Genomic DNA, 20403 nt, shown 5'->3' with positions numbered 1-20403 from the left:
AGCTGCTTCATACGTGTGGGGCAGACATTGGCCAGAGATCACTTTGGTTTGTAATACTTGGAAGCACAATTGTTTCTCTTCAGAAAAAGCTGGAAGAGAAACCAGTGTTAGTATCTACAAGAACCACATAGATTTCATTATAAGCATGCAAACATTAGTAACGTGTTGCTTTTTTTTTTTTTAAGATTTTATTTATTTATTCATGAGAGACACACAGAGAAAGGCAGGGACACAGGCAGAGGGAAAAGCAGGCTCCCTGCAGGGAGCCCGATGTGGGACTTGATCCTGGGTCTCCAGGATCACGCCCTGAGCTGAAGGCAGACGCTCAACCACTGAGCCACCCAGGCATCCCAACTTGTTGCTTTGAACAAGATATTTATACTACTCTTGAAAATACACTGCCTGGCACATGATAGTTACCCAGTAAATGTTTGGATAAACAACTGCGTGGAAAAAATAAAGCTGAGTTATCCCAACAGCGAGCCTGCTTTCAATCCATAGTCAAATAAACACTAATGATTCTATCATATCATTACTGCCTGTCTGCATTGCTAATTTGAATATTTTGATTAAAATGGTCCCTTGGGCTAAATAATCAATTTAGTCAGAAATCAAACACATCAAACATTTAACTGAACTGATTATTTTTACACAATAAATTCAGATAATTCCTCCAAGACAGCCAAATGTGTGTATATAAACACAAGTTGAGTTTGATTTTTATCTATTTTACCATTTTGTGGTCATCACAGCAGCTTTCTTCATTTTCTCTGTCTTAAAAATGCTAGAGGAAAAACCAGCTAGTCACCTGGACAGATACATTAAAAAGAGGCCTTGTCCCTTAAGAAAAATAGAATTCCCAAACTGGGTGGCTTTCCATGGTACGGGAGGCTGCAAGTTGTCTCTACCTGTTCACACTGTCACAGGCCTATTGTATTCGCCCATTGGGAAAGAATCTTCTCTCTCTTCTAATAGCTAGTAATCCAAGAAACTACTCATTTCTTATTTCTCCCAGCTTATCTAAGAATGTTTAGCAGCAGCAGCATGGCTGCCTCAGCCATCTTGAGAGGTAGGAAAGGGCCTCACTCTGCTCCTGGGGAGATGTGGGCTCATTTCCATGGAACTCTGCCCCTGCTGTGGCCCGTAGGTGGGAGCCCTGGGTTCAATAGTTCCACAGATGAACAATGAATGTTGAATGTTTGTGTTCTTGCCAGAAAAGTGGCTGTCAAGAGTTAGACAACCCAACATGTGTCACAATTAGAACCTGACAATTACCTCTTTTTCTTTCTTAGGGAATGCAGTCGGATTTTTGGAGAAGATGGTCTGACGTTGAAGCTCTTTCTTAAAAGAACTGCTCCCTTTTCTATTCTATGGACTTTGACTAATTACCTGTATTTACTGGCTTTAAAGAAGCTGACAGCCACGGATGTCTCTGCTCTGTTCTGTTGTAACAAAGCTTTTGTCTTCTTGCTGTCGTGGATCGTGCTGAAAGACAGGTTCATGGGAGTGAGGGTAATGGCACACTTGATTTGATGGGTGAGGCCGCCCGTATCGTAAATCCTTGGCATCAGGAGAGCTCCTCTGTTTCATGGAATTTCTGTCAAACTTTCCCCATTGGTTCTGAGTACAAATTGGAATTTGGAGATGCATTAGAACACCCAGGCAATGACAATATCATGAAAGGATAAAGAGATGGTCTCCCTTGGGCAGTCAGCTGATTTCAACAGGAGGCACGAACACAGACAGGGAAAATAAGTTCTTTTTTTTTTTTTTTTTTTAGAATTAATGGTGTGATCAACTCCTTCTGTCCTCAGGAAAGAAGGGTCTGAGAAAATTAGCCACAGTAAAGATTATGAATTCTTTTTTTCAATCAACATATGTTGGGACAACTCCCTCATGCTTTCCCTCCCCCTGGCCCCGAGATGGATTTAATTAACATTGGTGTAAGTAGATAAGGTTACCAAACAGTAATTAAAGTCACTGGTAATAGTACAATGCTGTTAAAAGTGGCTATATATCTAGTGTGACTAATCTAGAAATGGAACTAAAGGCAACAATTTGTACTTTGGGGTACAAATCCTTAATTGAACTGTATTAAACTTCCACCAACCACTTCAGTTCTGAGTTTATTCCTTTCAAAAGTAATATGGATTTGAAAAAAAAATTATTTTGTATGCTTGCTCTAAATTAGATTGATTGAAAGCCAGGCAGATTTAAGGAGCCAGATCTCATTCATATAATTTGTCATGCCACCATGATGAAAACATTGAGAAAATAATTCTTTAGAAAGAGGTACAGATGAAAAGCCTTTTCCCAGAAAATAAACATCACACAATTATTGTTCTCTGAAAGAGATGTCCAAGACTGGATTGGAAGCATATTTTTCTATCAAAATATTCCTCTTGTTGCAATGATTCTGGGTTCCCTATGCCCCTAAATGCTGGAATCAATTTTAGAGAGAGAGCTGATGACAGCCATTAACCCTTAAAACTTTTTAATTTTATTTTTTTTAAAGATTTTATTTATTTATTCATGAGAGACAGAGAAAGAAAGAAAGAAAGAGAGACTGAGAGAGAGGCAGAGACACAGGCAGAGGGAGAAACAGGCTCTGTGCAGGGAGCCAGACATGGGACTCAATCCTGGGTCTCCAGGATCAGGCCCTGGGCTGAAGGCGGCGTTAAACCGCTGAGCTACCTGGGCTGCCCTTAAAACTTTTTTAAATAGCAAATTCTGATTGTATCCTGGGAGATGCTGCTCAGAAATTTAGAACCGAAGCTTGACATGAACAAGTAGAAAGCTATGGTAGAAGATGAGATGAGAACCTCTAAACCTGTCCGTGATACATTAGAATCACACTCTCCACCAGCTAATCTTAGATTTGACATCCAGAGGGCTTAATGTTATGTTTTTATATGTTGAACTGGTGCTGGCTGTCTACCAGCAGGTATCCTGACAAGTCCTTGAAAGCAGGGACAGTCCCTATATTGCTCACTGTTCCATTCAGGATTAACTACATAATTTTGGGGCTCAATACAAAATGAAAACACAAGGACCATTCTTTAAAAAAAAACAAAAAAAAAAAAACAAAAAAAAAACAAAAAAACCTTTTAAAGCAGTTTTATCTTTCCCGCAGGTTTTTATTTAAATTCAAGTTAGTTAAAATAAATTAAAAAAAAATAAAATTAAAAAATAAATAAATAAATTCAAGTTAGTTAACATATAGTGTAGTATTGGCTTCATGAGTAGAATGTAGTGATTCATCACTTACATATAACACCTAGTGCTCATCACAAGTGCCCTCCTTAATGCCCATGATATTTAACCCATCCCCTTTCACCTTCCCCTAGCAACCCTTCGTTTGTTCTCTATAGTTAAGAGCTCTTGTAGTTTGCCTCCCTCTCTGTTTTTATCTTATTTTATTTTTCCTTCCCTGCCTATGTCCATCTATTTTGTTTCTTAATGATTTTCTTTTTTTAAAGATTATATTTATTTATTCACAAGAGACACACAGAGATATATTTTGTTTCTTAAATGACACAGGGACCATTCTTTTTAAAAAATCTATCAATAATTTCAAGATAGCAACAGTAGAGCATGAAACCAAAGGCAAGGCTTTTCTAAGCATGAGACCCTATGCATCTGCACAGGTCATATGCCCATGAAGCCAGCTCTGCCTCTGTCTCTAGAATCTAGAATAATGCAAAGGATTATTTGAGTCCTCAAATATCTACCAAATAGGACTCTGTAGATATTTGAGAATATAGGAAATAAATTCATGTTGATGAGATCTTTGCCAGCACCATGGATTATCCATAAGAATTTGGAGGGTCTTGTCAGAAGAGAGGGAAGAAGAGATTTCAGGGCTTTTCTGCCCTTCCAATGGCATCTGCATACCAAAACGGAATCAATACCTTCACTATTAGATTTACCAGTGAGAAAATCCGTTGCATTAGAGTGAGTGAATGCATTTAATCAGGGAACCTACTGATACAAGATGTCCCGCCAAAAGAGTTTCAATCTTTGAGATTTAAAAACAAAACAAAACAAAACAAAACTCAGCTGTGTAACTTCTATTTAAATCACAGATTTCAAAAATCTGCCTAGAGGCTACAAACCATCACCATTTGAAAATTCGCATCTCTAGTGGGTTGAATGGTGGTCCCCAATAGGGTGTCCACATCCTCATCCCCAGACCCTGTGAATGTGACCTTATGTGGAAAAATGGTCTTTGCAGACATAATTAACATAAGGATCTTGCAAAGAGGAGATCATCCTGGATGATTTAGGTGGCCTTGATTCCAGTAACAGGTATCTTTACAAGAGACACACACAAGGGAGGCACACAGAAGAGGAGAAGGCAGCATGACCACAGAGAGAGAGACTGGAGTGACTGGGGCCACAAGCCCAGGAAAGCCAGGCAGCCACCAGAACCTGGAAGAGTCAAGGAATGTATTCTCTCAGAACTGCCATTGGGAGCATGGATCTGCTGGATTTTGAACTTCTGGCCTCTAGAACTGTGACAGAATGCATTTCTCTTGTTCTCAGTCACCGGGTGTGTGGTAATCTGTGACAAGGGCTTCAGGAAACTATGACAGCATCTGTAAGTCAGAAGACCCAATAGAAAAAAACAAATGTTATATAGCCAACGAGTTGTATATACTTGTTAATAAGTATATACATAAATTAAGACACCATAGATGGCAAAATGGTAAAAATGAACATCCAGCACGGTAGCAGTCAGTCTTCCTTTCACATAACAGGATATCCTTCACTCCTCCCTGGAAACCAAGAGGAGGTGTTTAATGCCATGTTCCAGGAGAACGTGAAGGTGTAATTTTAATGACGCTCCTAATCGGTCCAGGGGCAATGTAAGAACCAAGACATATTCAGCATTTTGCCGTTTGACAGTATCAACAATTCTGTTTTTCCTGAAACATGTTGAGAACATGTTTAATTGGGGCATTTGAGAAATTAAAAGAGGGCAAACAACACTGATGATGTGAATGTCACTTTCATTACCTACATCCAGAGGTGAGCAAAGCACAGCCTGTGCTGCCCGCCCCCCCACACACACACACTTGGACTACTTTTTTTCTCTCTTTTTCTTTTTTAGTATTTAAAGTACTGCATTTAGTCATCAGATTAAAATTTGTATGTTTCACTCACTCTAAGACTTCAGCAGTTTACAGATAGATGGTTTTTGGATGATAATTGTCATTTGTTTGATCTGAAGAAGGCTCACATTTCAGATGATCACATTTCCTACTTCTATTTTTCACATCCAAATGACACCACAGACAGTGAAGGATGCTTTAAATCATAATATTGGTGATATGTGTTTCTCTGGAGCACCAGTTGCCAGAAGTAGCAATGCTCATGGAAAAACTAATTATGTTTTATGAATAACTTGTTAATATTTTGTTTTCTTAGAATATTGATTGAATGACAGATGTAAAGGGGATTTGTTGTACATTTAGTTTTCTATCATAAAGTCATTTCAGCCAATTTGCTGTAAACATTGGTGTGTTAAAAACTCACGAGTAGTTGCTTACAGGATCATCCCGTGGAAATTAGTAAACTTTTTTAAAAGATCTTTTTTTTTAATTGCACAAATGTTGGTGAGAATCCAGCTCTTGCAGCTTGGAAGAAGGGTCTTTTCCCATCTTCAAGATACTGTCCTGTTTAGCTAGAGTTCTTAAATTCGTGAAAACCAGAGAAACTAAATAAAAAAAGGTTCTCCTCAAAGAAAATGAGCCCCTGGCCGGGGGTTTTCTTCTCTGTCGCTGGTATCGATTGCACTCCGATCTGCAAAGTAAATGTCAGACTAGGAAGTTGAAACTCTTTCAGATCTTGTCCCTCCCTTATTTTTTATATTACTAATTGAATTTTTTCTTTCATTTTTAAGTTCCCTTGAACAGAGGAATAAAATTGGTGAGTGGTGAATGGTTCAGCAAACCCCAAACTTCCTTAGCAGATTTAGGAAATGAATTTTTGTCTCCTAGGTTTGACACCCACATATTTTTCTAGCTGTAATTGGGTCCCTATGCAGTTAACTATCTAAACTGTGGCTCTTTTGGACACTTTCCAAGATCCACCACAGCCCAACTGGAGTATGTCAGTTAAATGGAATCTTTCTCTGTTTAACGCACTTCTCTGAACTCAAATTGGGCTCCAGGGTGTGCTAAATCAGGACCCTGGAGCTGAGCTGTTACTGATTTGGGCCGTAACTGAGCATCCATGTGCACCACAGAATCCTCTATTTCAGAACCTTCATGCTTCCTGGAAGAGGCAGCAGAGGATGGGTAGTGGGACTCATCCTTTTCATCCTCCTCTTGGCAGGAGCAAAATTTGTGAATACAAGGAAGAGAAAGCTGAGGTGGAATGCTCTCCAGTTTTACACCCGCAAGGAATCCATAACCCCTTAACAAAATACCATCAATAGATCTGCTCTATCTTCCATGCACACCCTTTAGTCTTTCCATCTGGCCATTCTTTCCCTCCTTTCCATCCTGGTCTCCCTTGGAGATCGTTTTCAGATGGATTTTATTCATATAAAAATAGATGTGTGTTGGGGGGATGGAGGATGGGAATCTTGGTTTGGGGCTCTGCACAACTTGGGTTTGACCTGTTCCCAGGCACCCTCTGCGCAGACATACACACACACACACACACACACACACAATCTGTACAGCTATACACTGCCCACCCCTTTCATTACTCACACTTCAACTCTTGTCCAATTTCACTGGATCTGAGTAAAACAGATGGTTCACCTTCATGGAACCTTAAATGTAGCATGTGGACGAGCTAAAGGATTCTGTATAGCTTTGGTTCCTTGAAAATGGACTCTATTTAAATAAACTAAAAGAAAACAAGGATGATCATCAGCGCAGTTCTCATCAGCCAAGCTATTAATGCGTACCCCACATTGAGCTCCGGACCTTTGGTCTTGAGCTTGAGTACAGCCCAGCCAGCAGTGTAGCTTTGAGGCCCTTCATTCTAGAGGCTGCTGTACACTGGAATTTAGAGGTGGTCCACTGTGAGCCACAGAAGCCCCTCCGTGCTCACCCACTTTTAGAAACACAGTTAACTCCAAGGCAAATTACGAAAAGACATTGCAGTTGCAATTAGGCGATTAACAGTTAACCTCAGTACTCAGAACCCTACAAGATCTGGTATTGCTACACAAATAACAATTCTGGGCACCATTTTGCCGATGGGAAGCACAGTAAACATAATGAGGGGCTGGTAAACCATCACAGAGATCAAGAGAAGGGCCAGACTCTGGTAGTTTTTGAGGGCCTGAGACAAAAAGGAAATGACGATACAAGAAAATAAAACAGCCAAAAGCCAGATGTTTCCCGAGCTTTTAACCATACAAATGAATTCTCTGAGAGGTGGTATAAACCTAGCTTTTGTGCAGAGTCACATGTGGTATATAGCACAGTGAGATTATCAAATGTTTATCTCCAAAGCCATCTCTGGGCTTTAGGAACACACTCAAACAGCCTCAAGGTCCCCCTCTGAATAGCCCTGAAAGTTGACAGGAGGCTCTCAGAGGGGGGTTGAGCCTGAAGAGGAAGGTAACTGGCTCCAAAGGAAATGTCCCCTAAGAGGTATACCAGGGAAAATGAGCTAAACAAATTCTCATCTTCAAGGTACTCCTCCCAGGTGGGCACACCATGATGTGAGAAGTCCGAGAGGTTTCCAAAGTTAAAAATGAGGCATTGGCAGTTTAGTGATCATTACGGTTGCAAACATGCTCACTCAAACCAGATTGAGGTAATGGTAGTGGTGAGTACTTATTGGTGATGGGGCTGGAACTGAAATAGGTTATGAGGAGAGCCACATGTTTCTGAAGCCAAACAGTGGGCACCATGAGATTGTTTATTTTCAGCAAAATCATCCCTCATCTGGATGCTGATGTGTTCAAAGGCATATTTGGGGTTTTTTCCCATGTGGATATGCACCTATGTGCATTTCTGACATAGGAGTTAAGGCACTGGCTTCCCGCAGGTACATTTCCAGCATCCGGAGCCCAGTAAGAGTCATTTTGTGTTTTTTGTTCAAAAGACCAGGCTATGAATCCTTCCTTGATAACTGATTAATTCTGAAAATGCCTGTGACTCAGATCTGTGCTTGGGCTATTTGTTATTTGAAAATTTCAAAAGTATTTACTCTGCAGTTAAGCAGTGGTACCAAGGGGAAATACTCTAGGATCATCCAAATGACCACTCCACTGAGCTTTCCACCCCACATTTTTTGGCATTTCCTGCATTAGCTGAGCTCTCTTCCCTTAGTTCCAGCTGTGTAGATAAGAAACATGTCGAAGATTTCTCAAAACACAGCCACAGAGAATTTGTTCTATTAGTTAGTTGTAAAATTTAAATTAAATATGTGGAAAATAATTTAACTTATCTTTTCCTTCCAGAAAACCTATATAACCTATAAATTACTGTTCACACCGTAGAGAAGAATTTTTCTAATATCTCAAATATTCAGATTTTCATGCTTTTAGAACTTAACTAACCACATTGTCTGCCCCGCCCCCATATGAAAAATGCTTCTCTCCATGAAGGCAATTGAAAGAGACACTGGTATAATTGATATGTCAACTTAAGTGGTCCAGCTAATATTTCCACAGCACTTGAATATAAAATGTAATGGAGATCTTTAAAAGGCTCATCACAGTTATAATTTTGAATTCCTATAAAATTTATAATCTTTGTCCATACCCAATTCCTATCTTGGGAAACCTTATAATAGACATATTATGCATATATATTGTTACTGACTCAGAAAAGGAAGTGCTTCTAACTAGAGCCATATCCTGGGAGTAATAGTATTAAATGTTCATCTCTTTCCAGAACAGTGTTCTTGTTTGTGCTCTTTTTTGTTTTGTACAGGTTGTTTCTTTTCATAAACTCCTAAACCCAGAATTCTATGTTACACACAATTGCCTAAACCTAGATATTATGTATTATAGAATAATTTAAATGTGAAACAGTACATCATGTTAAAGTTCATTATGATTAATACTGTATTCTATTAACCCTGTCTTGATCTGAACAAGAAAACACAACTGATGCTTGGCTGAAAGAAAACAAATATTGATTCAAATTTATTGTCCTACAAGCTTGATCTTATGAGGGAAATCTACTTGTGCACCTGAACACTTTGACCCATGAGCATTATTTAAACATGAAAACAAATCAGAAAATGTACCTTTTTATTTCTCTGAAATCAGACTGCCCAAAGGATCATTGCAAGTCCCTGGCTGAACTATAAATCCCCAAATCAAACAAAATGATAGCCCTTACAGAATTTCCAGGTCTACATAACCCCCTCCCCATGTTTATTTATGAGTCTATTACTTTTTGTTTGGAAAATTTCCTTGACACCTCATGGTGTGTGTATTAGATTCTATTCCCTCTAGTGAGAGGCAAAGTCTAACTAGAACACATGCCTGGGAGCTTTAGAGAATATGATATTCACCCAGCAAGAGAAACGCCTCCCATCAAGCAGCCTTCTTGGAAAAACCCTTTATGAAGACAGTTTTTCACTGCTGACATGTCAGCGTCTGTTCTCAAGTACTCCTGCTGTTTTTCATAAAAGATACTTTAGTAGGGAGCGAGGTCTGAAACCAACAGTGCACTTGCTTTTGGTGGTCACTAACAAAAGAATTGCTTTAGCAGCATCTAAATTATATGTGTCATCGCCATCATACTCTGCGCTGGTCTGAACAAGCCTACAGTTATATGTTGAAGAGCTACGTTTCGTTGTAATATAAATATTTATAAATAATTTATAAATAATTCATTAATAATATTCGGAGGGACCAAAAAAAAAAGTCACATATGTGGAAAAGCTATCTATGGAGGAATTGATTTACTCAGGAATACTCAGAACTGAACCTTAACAAAATTAACCACCAGGTACCTTTACACTTCTTGCAAAGTTGCATCTTGTTTTAAAAGTCAGTGAGACTATTTCTCAAGAAATGACTCACTGTTCCCTGTTCCAGGGCCCTCATTTTACTGTTTACTACAGCTTCGAAATGTTTTCCAGGAGAATCAGTTCAAGATAATTTGAGAAACAGATGCAAATCAGCATTTCACTAAGGGAATGGACCCCTCTTTTGAATATATCAAGGATCATATCAATTTATAGCAAACCATTATGATTTTAATCAAATTATGAATATTTCACTTTATGCAGTAAATGCTCTAGAATAAGGGGATAAAGTTCTCCTTTGTGGTTAGTTTGCACATACACAAAAGGAAGAACTGACCTCCATTTGACATTCCAAGTGCCAATGCAAACTCAGCTCATTCCTTATAAATCAATATGACAGATTATTTGCTTTCCTTTTTTTCCCCCCTTGGCCTAAATTTTGCCTCTTAGCTGCATCAATATTGTGTTTCCCTAATCAAGTCCTGGTTATGTGTCAGTTTTCAAAATCATGCATTGATGATCCGAGGAGCTGATTGAAATATATGCTGGATTGTTTGAAGAAAAAGAATACAGTATAAATGAAAATGCTCTGGAGTGATTTTCTATTAAATTTATTTCACCAACATGGGTATTAATCCCTAAGAAGATGAGCTAAAAGATTAAACTGAAATTACTAGACCTTAATTAGAATGTGAGCAGCTTTTATATTCTCTGCCTGGATGTCTCATGAGCATACTGATATCTTGTTAATACTGACCCTTCCTACATTGAAATAGTGATGTACAAGAGGTAATTGGGTTTGAGGAAGCATTTAGCAACTCTCATGAAGTCTTCGATTGCTTGCCCTGAGATATGGAGGCATCATTTTTTTAAAAATTTCTTTGCATTCTATTTGACAGATAGTTGCCGCAATCATGGCCATTACTGGCATCGTCATGATGGCATACGCAGATAATTTCCACACGGATTCAATCATAGGAGTGGCATTTGCAGTGGGCTCAGCCTCTACATCAGCATTATATAAGGTATGTTGTGCCTTTTTTAGTGTAGTCAACTGTTATCCGTAGTTTAGACTTAAGTAATAAAGGAAGGCAGGACAAAGAAAGTCTTGGCTAGAGAAAAAAAAAAAAAAAAAGATGGTTCAAGTAGGAACAAGTACCATTCACTGAATACTTGCTACATGCTGGGCACTTGCCCGAAATTTTCACCTGTGTTAACTCAACTTTATGAGACACAGGCACTTATCTCCATTTTCCAGATGAAGAAACAGATTTAAAAGATTAAGTAACTTGCCCAAGGGCATACTGCCAGGAAGTGATAAAAAGATTTCAATTCCAACTGGCCACCTCCAAAGCCCATGCTCCATGCCTCTTCATCACATGAACATCAACCAGTTGCAGCAGAGGCTGAGACCCCTCCTGTCTTTAAGTTCTTTAACGACCTACAGTCATTATTTTAACTCCAATGAGGTGTTAAAAATAACAAACAAGCTGTCACTCGCCAGCTGACTGCTGTGTATTAACCTCGAGCCCCAGGAACTCCTGTTATTAGTGAAATGCAGGGCCTCCTTCCCTCTCTGATGGATACTCTGGGGTTGCACTATGTACTTAACCACTCTTTCTCCTCTGGAGCTGCCTGTCATCAGTGGAAAATCCATTCAGTCATTGCCCCTGACTTCAGAAGCGAGGACTGAGAGAGCAGATCTAAAAGGTTATCCCCAAAGCTCCACTTCTCAGAGCTAGCTTTCAGTATATAGCTAAGGCCCTGTTCCACTTTCACCTCTCTTGGTGTTTCAATGAGAAAATTCTCTGTGAAAAGCAGAAAGCGCCCTTTGCTTCCCTCCTGGATGCCTGTTCTGATTATTCACCAACATTGTGGCTCCGAGGACACCAAGTCTATTTCCATATTGCCATTTCTTGGCCCACTGATTCTGTGACAAGTTTTCACTCAATTGCCATTAGTGTCTAACTGGCCCCCAGCTGAGACTCACTGAGGTGTCTGATGTGACCAAGCACATGGTCAAGTTCTCTTGATTAAGTCTCTCAAGAGAAAAAATAATAAGTTCTGTCAAAATTAAAAGCAATACCTGGTTGCTATGTGACAGGGATGGCTATCTTATAGAGAGAATTCTCCTGACCATGATATAGATGGATTCATTCTGGGAGCAGTAATATTTACAGACATGCATAAAATCAAATGTACACTGTCAGAAATATCTGCTCCATTCTACATTGCTTGAGGATTAATATGGGAAACAGAAGGGTTATAAAGCCAAGAAGTAGGGAGTAGAGACCTGGCTCCTCCTCAGCCCAATGTGTCTTTATGTTGGCCATTCACATCTCCTGGCTGTCTTCCTCTGTACACAGATTTATATCCAGAAAGAAAAACTTGTTTTAATCTGGCGAATAAACACAGTAATTGTGAAAATATTTTAAGCTCAGAGAGAAAAGTGCTTATAAATCCAAGGCATCATTATTACTTCTCTCAACAGCATAATGACAGTCTCTAAGTTTTTGGTATCTGTCAGAATACGGGTAAAATGAATTCCATGCTTGAGGAGAAGAATTGATGGCATCTCAATCCTAGATTGTCCTGGGTTTGTCTGCACTCTTATTTATCATTAACCCTAGGCTCATTCCCGATAGTGGTGTTTAACACAGTGCAAAGTGCCTGTAGCAGTTTCCAATGTCATAAGGAACTCGTTGTAGGGCATTTGCTTTTTCATCTGAAGACTACAGAGCATTTTAATTCCTTATCTCAATGGCCCACTTGGTGCCATGGAGATGGTGGGGTAAAAAGAAATAGAGGATAAACTCTGGACTGGTCAGTTCACTGTATGACTATGTAGAACTTGCCTTTCCACTCTAGCAAAGTCTCAAACTGTGTGGCTAAGGAGTTTCTTTCCCAATCTAGGTTTTGTTTAAGATGTTTCTTGGAAGTGCCAACTTCGGTGAAGCAGCACACTTTGTCTCCACGTTGGGTTTCTTCAATTTGATCTTCATCTCTTTCACCCCAGTCATCCTGTATTTCACCAAGGTGGAGCACTGGTCCTCATTTGCGGCTCTGCCGTGGGGCTATCTCTGTGGGATGGCCGGGCTGTGGCTGGGTAAGTGGCTCTGGGTTTTGCCTTCCATTCCCTATGTCATTCTACCCTTCCTTGGATAGACAAATGATGATAGTGGGATTATTCCCTTGGGAACCTTTGTCCTCCATTTCCCAAAGTTACCTAAGGTTGATTAATGGTTAGAAGGTTCTTTGCAGGCTATTTCTTGATTAGATCAGAGCTGTTCAATTGGTATATCTCCGAGGGGTTAGGGTGTGAGGTGGAGGCCCAAGCCATTCTGATCACCACTTGTCAAGCAGCCTGTCCATTCTTCATGACGTACTGTAATGATATCACTGTGTTCCAGGCATAGCACAGTGCATCAGGCAGAGGGAGAGGGCATATGGTGCATTTAAGTAACTCAAAGTGGATCAAAATGGCTGGAGTACTACGTGTAGGAGGAGTAAGGAGGAAGGGGGAGAGGACATTCTGGAAAGAAACAGGTCATGAAGGGCCTGGAAGCCTGTTAAGGGGATTGAATTTAAAATTCACTTAAAAATCTTTCAGCAGAGGTGACAGGCTCACGTCTTCATTTTTGTCAGCCCACTCTGACTGTGTATGGAGAATAAATTTGAGATAGGAAGCCTTCAGAAAACAAGAGAAGTCAGACCCAGACTTGGTTGCCCTGCTAAGTAGGCTGTGCCTAGTCAAAGACCAGGAAAAAAATCACCTGGAGTCTTTGTAATGTTCTCTCTTCAAACTCCCCAAACTCAAGGCGGTCTGCTTCATCCGCTTCACCTGAACAACAGGTTTTGCTACACTCAATGTAAAAGGAACCTGAAAAATAACAAGCCTGCTCTTCCCTCCCCAAGCAGGTGAACAACAGCAACAACTAATGACTCCGTGTCCCTTTACTCAGAACAAATGCACTTTTCATTCTGCTCCTCTGTCCTGGTCTCCATTCACCCACCACACTTGACCTGCAGGACATCTACCGACCCTCAGCTGACCTTCTTTATCAAAGTGACATAATCTGAAGCAGCATTGCAGTTCCAGTTCCTGGAAGAAAAACATGGCCTGGTTTTTATTCCCACATAGGCACTGAGTCATCTTCTTTCTACTTTGGCCCAGGCCCCTGAGTGGAGGTCTTAGACAAGAGAAGGATCAAACGTTAATTGTTGGCCCTTTGATTTCTACTGTTGAAGTCCAAAAATATGTAGTTATGACCTTTCATAACCTTTGCTAAATTGAGTGGAAATTAATAGTAATATTTCCATAAGATCCAAACATCCTAATTAAAAGTGCCTAGATAATTTCCTGGCCAAAAACAATCCAGCTGGAAGCAGTCATAACCCAAATTTCACTGACTCTTGGCACCAGCTGTGTACACACGATCCCCAGCTTGCTACAAAGTAGCCCTTCACCAACATATATCCCTTGGCATGTCTTAACACATGGTCCTACACAAGTCCCAATCTGGCTGAGTGTCACCCAGGCTAGTGGGATGCTAGTTCTTCACCGAGCAGTAGGCTCTCCATCCTCCACTGGGTTTAGTGCCTCCTGGTTCTAGAGCTGCTCTGCCCCACCCATACCCAGTGCACCGCAGTCCTCAAGGTGCCAAAGCTCCTCTGTGACAAAATGACAAGACAGCCTCTCTCCTGACTACGTTACACATCCCAGGGTGTTACAATCTTCACTGCTTCTGTTCTTAAGTCTTTACTTCCATCCCTCTCTTCTCTGTAGTAACCAGATATGATCAGGCTAGAGCTGGGCTGGAAAAACAGCAGGTGGTCTTCTGGCCCACCCATATTGTCTGTAACTCCAGCTTTTATTTGCTCAGGCTCACCTGGCCTCATTTCTTCTTGCAGGTTGACCTGGACTGTTCACTTAACATGCCTGAGTCCCACTTGAGCTTAGGCTGAGCCCCCTGCCACAGATAACATGTTGAATTACATATTCTTGCCCTTAGGTTGTCAGAAAAGTGAGTAAGTGCTCTACTGAAAGAGCTAATTAAAAACAGACAACATATTTTGGTGCAGCCACCTGTTTCTTGCTGAGTGAGAAGGGCTCACTTCTCACCCAAATACCAACACTTTCAATCTGCTGAAAAATCCAGTTCGGCCAATAAAATAGCAGGAGTTCAGCAGAGCCTGTGTAGAATTTCATAAATTCCTGACTTGTTACAGTGTGCCATATTTGACTCCCTAGGTCTGAGGAGAGAGTTGAGATACTGGAACAGTTAGTCCCATTGTGGCCCTGCCATGAGGGAGGAGTAGTTATTAATTTAAGAAGGTCCTTTGCCTTGATTGCCACTACTATTGTATAATAATTATGCAGGATCCCAAGTTTTATGAAAGTCAAACCCATTGTCTCTAACTACCAAGTACAAGTAACTCCAGATAACTAAGTTAATGGGCTTAATTAAAGCAAGAATTATAGATAGCAATGGAAGAATAAACACTGTCCTGAATGGGATGGCTCTAGAACCATCTTTGGCTCTATCGACTATAAGCAACATGGTTGAGTCTTTAACATAAAGATTTCTCTGAATTGAGAACCATTCATAATTGTTGATATTCATCTCTCTAACCCCTTAAACAAATACTGGATTGAAATCCATTAAAATAATGCTATGTAGGGGTGACTGGGTGGCTCAGTGGGTTAAGCATCAGACTCTCGATCTCAACTCAGGTTTTGATCTCATAAGACCCAAACACCCTAATTAAAAGTCCTAGATAATTTTCTGGCCGAAACCAATTAGCTGGGAACAATCATAACCCAGATTCCCAGCGTGGAGCCTACTTTAAAAATTTTTTTTTCAATTTTAAAAATAAAATAAAATAATGCTAGGTATTTTATAATTGCTTTTCTTTTTTATAATTGCTTTTCTTTTGAGAACATATATTTTTGATCATTTTTGTAGGGAGTAGATGATTATCTTATATTTTATTCAAAAGATCCAAAGATACTAATTTAAAGATATCTAGCTATACCTTCCTTTGGTTCTGTGGACCTGCCCTTGGGTAATCTGTGCACAAATCAGGATATGGAAAAGCTCTGTGGGGGTCAGTGCATGACATTGAACACATTCTTGTTTGCCTGCATTGATGCTCATCACAAGAGAGAGGAAATAAAACAGCAGAGGCCATTCTCAGATAGATCTTCCTTTAGGCAGTGACACCAGAGCCTTTGAGTGACCCAGGAATGTGGCATTATATAGCAAAGTAGCTAAGGCAGAAAGCCCAAACTTAAACCAGCCCTCTGCTCTCAACCTCTCTGGCTGGCCCCAACCTACCTTTGTAGTGCTAATAAGCAGCGTAGTGAATTGATTGTTTCATTGCTTTGCATTTGCTCTACAGGCCCTTTGCCAGCCAATTGGCAAGAGATCAAGCAGCCAAGGTGGCAGAGGAGAAAAAAGAATAGACTACTTCCGTGGAGAAACTCCTGCATCCAGCTCCCAAATTAGAGAATTAATTGAGAGTGCAGAGAGTATAGAAGGCACGTTTAGGAAAAACACTGGTTGTATTATGTTAAGAAGGAAGGAGCCCAGCATATCAATTCCCCTTCATCCTCTGTATCCTCCTTATTTTACAGCCTTCAACATCCTGGTGAATGTCGGCGTGGTGCTGACATACCCAATCCTAATCTCCATCGGGACAGTGCTCAGCGTTCCTGGAAATGCAGGTACTGGCACGATTTGACATGTGTGCCATCAGTGTCCTGCTTGTGTTCGTTTTACACTGTGAGTTGTGTCTTCGAACAATTGTGAATTATGTCCCTTGCCTGGGAAGATGTTTTTAAATATCATGAAGGTGGCAGACAACAGAATAGCTATGCAGCAGATTTAAAATTTGCAGCTATAAACACTGTTTTTACTCGGTCGTGCTTTTAGAATTAAATACCAAATGTATCATTTGGGTTTCATGTAATCTCCCTGACAACCTAATTTTGTGGTATTTTTAGAGGAAGTCCTACAGAAACAAAAGGCCTCCCAGCCTAGGACTTGCAAGTAAACGTCACTAATGAAAGTGTAGGAAATGTGCAGGGTGTTGGCTCCCATCAGACTATCCATGGGGAGCTGCAGAAGCTTCTCCTGGGGGCAGAGCAGATGGCCCTCTGGAACAGATACAGAAAAAAGCAATTTGACTCACTTCAGGGACAAGAAGAGAAGCTATTTTTCCAGGATAATCTTTGTAGTGAAACCTGTCAATAGAACAGGTAATGAAAGGGAGTGATTTGGCAGACTGGACAGTCCTTCTAACTGTAAAATTCCATTTTTCCAAGTCCCATCTTTTCTTGCCCCAGGACAATCAGCAAGTGTTCATTGAACACTTATTGTATGCAAAACTGTAGAATAAACAGGGAACAAAGGAGATTATGGTTCCCATAAGAAACTTTCACTGAATTTGGAAAACAAGACCAACATATATGAGATAACTTATAACTCCACAGTATAATTTATTAGTAAATGCCAAATTGTGTGAGACAGACTCCTAGGATCATAAGATATCCAGAGAAAAGATATATCCAAGGGGAATAGAGTTGTCAAAGAAGTTTGTTCATTCACCCAGGGATCCATTCATTCAACGCATCATTTCTGAGCACTTAGGATGCGCCACAAACTGTGCTAATGCTGGTAATAGGTCCTGAAGAAGACACACAGTTTCTGCTCTCAGGATCGTGTAGTAGACAGAGGAAGACAGAAGGAATTGAGTAGTTAAAATGTAGAGACAGAATTGTTTTGATAGAGGTATGTAATGAATGCTCTGAGAGCACCCAGGAAGGGCATCCAGGGTGGCTACCGGCAAGAAGCCAAAAGAGAGAACTAATGAAGGGATTAGCTGGGTGGTGTGGATATGAGATGGAATGGACATTCCATGTAAAAAGAACAACATATGCATGACCAACAATTTCACTACTAGATACATATGCCAAAAAATTGAAAACAGGGACTTGAAAACATACTCGTGTGTGAATATTCACTGTAGCACTATTCACAATGGCCCAGAAGTGGAAACACCCAAATGTCCATCAACAGATGAATTGATAAACAATTGTGATACAATGAGCTATCATTCAGCCATAAAAAGTCAGGAAGTATGGATTCATGCTACCACACAGTTGAACCTCGAAAATGCCATGCTAAATGAAAGAAGCCACACCCAAAATGTCACATGTGGTATGATTCCATTTATAGGAAATCTCCAGAATAGGTTGATTCATGGAAACAAACAGCAGATTCCCAATCAGGAATTGGGAAGTTGGGGTAGAGAATGCTGGAGAGTAACTGCTTAAGGGGTAAGAGGTTTTTTTTTTTGTTTTGTTTTGTTTTGTTTTTAAGATTTTATTTATTTATTTGTGAGAGACACAGAGAGGGGTCGAGACAGAGGCAGAGAGAGAAATAGGCTCCATGCAGGGAGCCCTATGTGGGACTTAATCCTGGGACTTGGAGGATCAAGCCCTGGGCCAAAGGCAGGCGCTCAACTGCTGAGCCACCCAGGTGTCCCAGGGGTAAGAGGTTTTTATTTTAAGTGATGGAGATGTTTTGGAACGAGATGGAAGTGGTGGTCATACAACATTGTGAATGTACAAAAAAATTAGTGAGTGCACTAAATTCACTTGAAACAAGTTCATTTTAATTTATAGGAATGTCACCTTGATTGAAAATGTTTAAAAAGAACAGCACGTGCAAAGACATAGGCATTAACAGGCCTGGCTCATTTGAAAATTCATCAGCAGCCCAGTGAAACTGGAGAAGTGTGAGGGGATGCAGAGGAAAAGTTTCAAGAAATAAAACTGCAGGGGGCACCTGGGTGGCTCAGTGGTTGCCTTTGGCTCAGGTTGTGATCTCAGGGTCCTGGGATCGAGTCCTGCATCTGAATCCCCGCAGGGAGTCTGCTTCTCCCTCTGCCTATGTCTCTTCCTATGTGTCTCTCATGAATAAAGAAATAAAATCTTAAGAAGAAAAAAAAAGAAAGAAACTGCAGAGGTAATTAAATGAGATGACATGAGAGTTGAAGGATATAAAGGATACTTCTGATTTAGAGAGAAGGCACAGAAAGCAGACAAAGGGAACGATATGATATGGAAAGAGGAAAGACAACCTTGACTTTTGAAATCTCTAGAAGTAGCACTGACTTTGGCCAGTGCTTTGGACTTAAATATATATAAACTTATATAAGCTTATATAAGCTTCTCTTAGAAACAGTCATAGCCTGTGACAGACTTGATTTTTCTTCCCTAGCTGTGGATCTCCTGAAGCAGGAGGTGATATTCAACGTGGTCCGCCTGGCTGCTACCATCATCATCTGCATTGGGTTTCTGCTGATGCTATTGCCTGAAGAATGGGATGAAATTACCCTGAGATTCATCAATAGCCTAAAGGAAAAAAAGAGTGAGGAGCATGTAGAGGACATCACTGATTCCAGTGTACACCTACGGAGCAGAAGCAGGGCCAATGGGACCGTGTCCATACCACTGGCTTAACAAGGGACACATTTTGAATGCACGTGTATGTATATTCTGTGAATATAATAAAATTTTCTCACTACCTGTACGCTCAAATGACAGTATTAACTCTGAATTTGGATAAGTCATATGTGAAATAATGCCAATGATAAAAGTTTACATTTATATGCTTATCAAGGAACTGGTGTAAATAATCATAATAAATTTTTTTATTAAAACGTATTCATCTTTGTTCTATTTCTTATGTTTTAGAGGGAATTCTCTCTCTCTATCTCTTTCTCTCTCTCTCTCTCTCTCTCACACACACACACACACACAAATTTACAAAATTTCCTGAAAACATGAGGTTCTACTAATTATGGGTTTATCATGACCTGACCCTCACCGGGAGCGGAGATGTTTTCATTCAATTAGAGAAAGTTGTGGAAGAAAAAAATACACGAAAAGGATACACATATATATATTTATATATATTTAAGTCCAAGAGCCTTGAACTTATATATACTTTAAGAGCCTTAAGTTTGGAGGCTGGAAAGTAATTAAACAGCTATCAAAAGAGCATCTTCTTTTTTTTTAATTAATTTATTCATGAGAGACAACAGAGAGAGAGAGAGGGGCAGAGACACAGACAGAGGGAGAAGCAGGCTCCACGCAAGGAGCCCAATGTGGGACTCAAACCCAGGAATCTGGGATCATGCTCTGAGCCAAAGGCAGGCGCCCAACCACTGAGCCACTCAGGTGTCCCAAAAAGAGCATCTTCTATACGCAAGACTTACACGAGGAAAAACAAAGGCGTGATGATATAGAAGACTCCATTTATGCTTCCAATGTGCTTAGAGTAGTGCAGAGCATAATAGCATTTACAAATATCTCTAATATAAGTTAGACATTTAAAAATGGCACTGGAGGGCAGCCCGGGTGGCTCAGCGGTTTAGCAC

At 40.2% G+C, this 20403-nt stretch overlaps 1 protein-coding gene across 1 annotated transcript in view; it reads left to right on the top strand.

Moving 5' to 3' along the window:
• SLC35F4 (solute carrier family 35 member F4) overlaps nucleotides 1-19687 on the top strand; it is a 232826-nt gene extending 213139 nt beyond the window's left edge. Inside the window, exons 4-8 of the mRNA XM_077909429.1 lie at nucleotides 1293-1512; nucleotides 10854-10979; nucleotides 12868-13060; nucleotides 16592-16681; nucleotides 19242-19687. Of these exons, the coding sequence (XP_077765555.1) occupies nucleotides 1293-1512; nucleotides 10854-10979; nucleotides 12868-13060; nucleotides 16592-16681; nucleotides 19242-19483 (871 nt within the window). The 3' untranslated portion in view covers nucleotides 19484-19687. The remainder of the gene's footprint in view (nucleotides 1-1292; nucleotides 1513-10853; nucleotides 10980-12867; nucleotides 13061-16591; nucleotides 16682-19241) is intronic.
• The last annotated feature ends 716 nt before the right edge of the window (nucleotides 19688-20403 follow it).

Source organism: Canis aureus, chromosome 9 (genome assembly GCF_053574225.1).
Source record: "Canis aureus isolate CA01 chromosome 9, VMU_Caureus_v.1.0, whole genome shotgun sequence".
In the NCBI taxonomy this organism is placed as follows: domain Eukaryota; kingdom Metazoa; phylum Chordata; class Mammalia; order Carnivora; family Canidae; genus Canis; species Canis aureus.
This window is presented reverse-complemented; position numbering and strand designations above follow the sequence as displayed.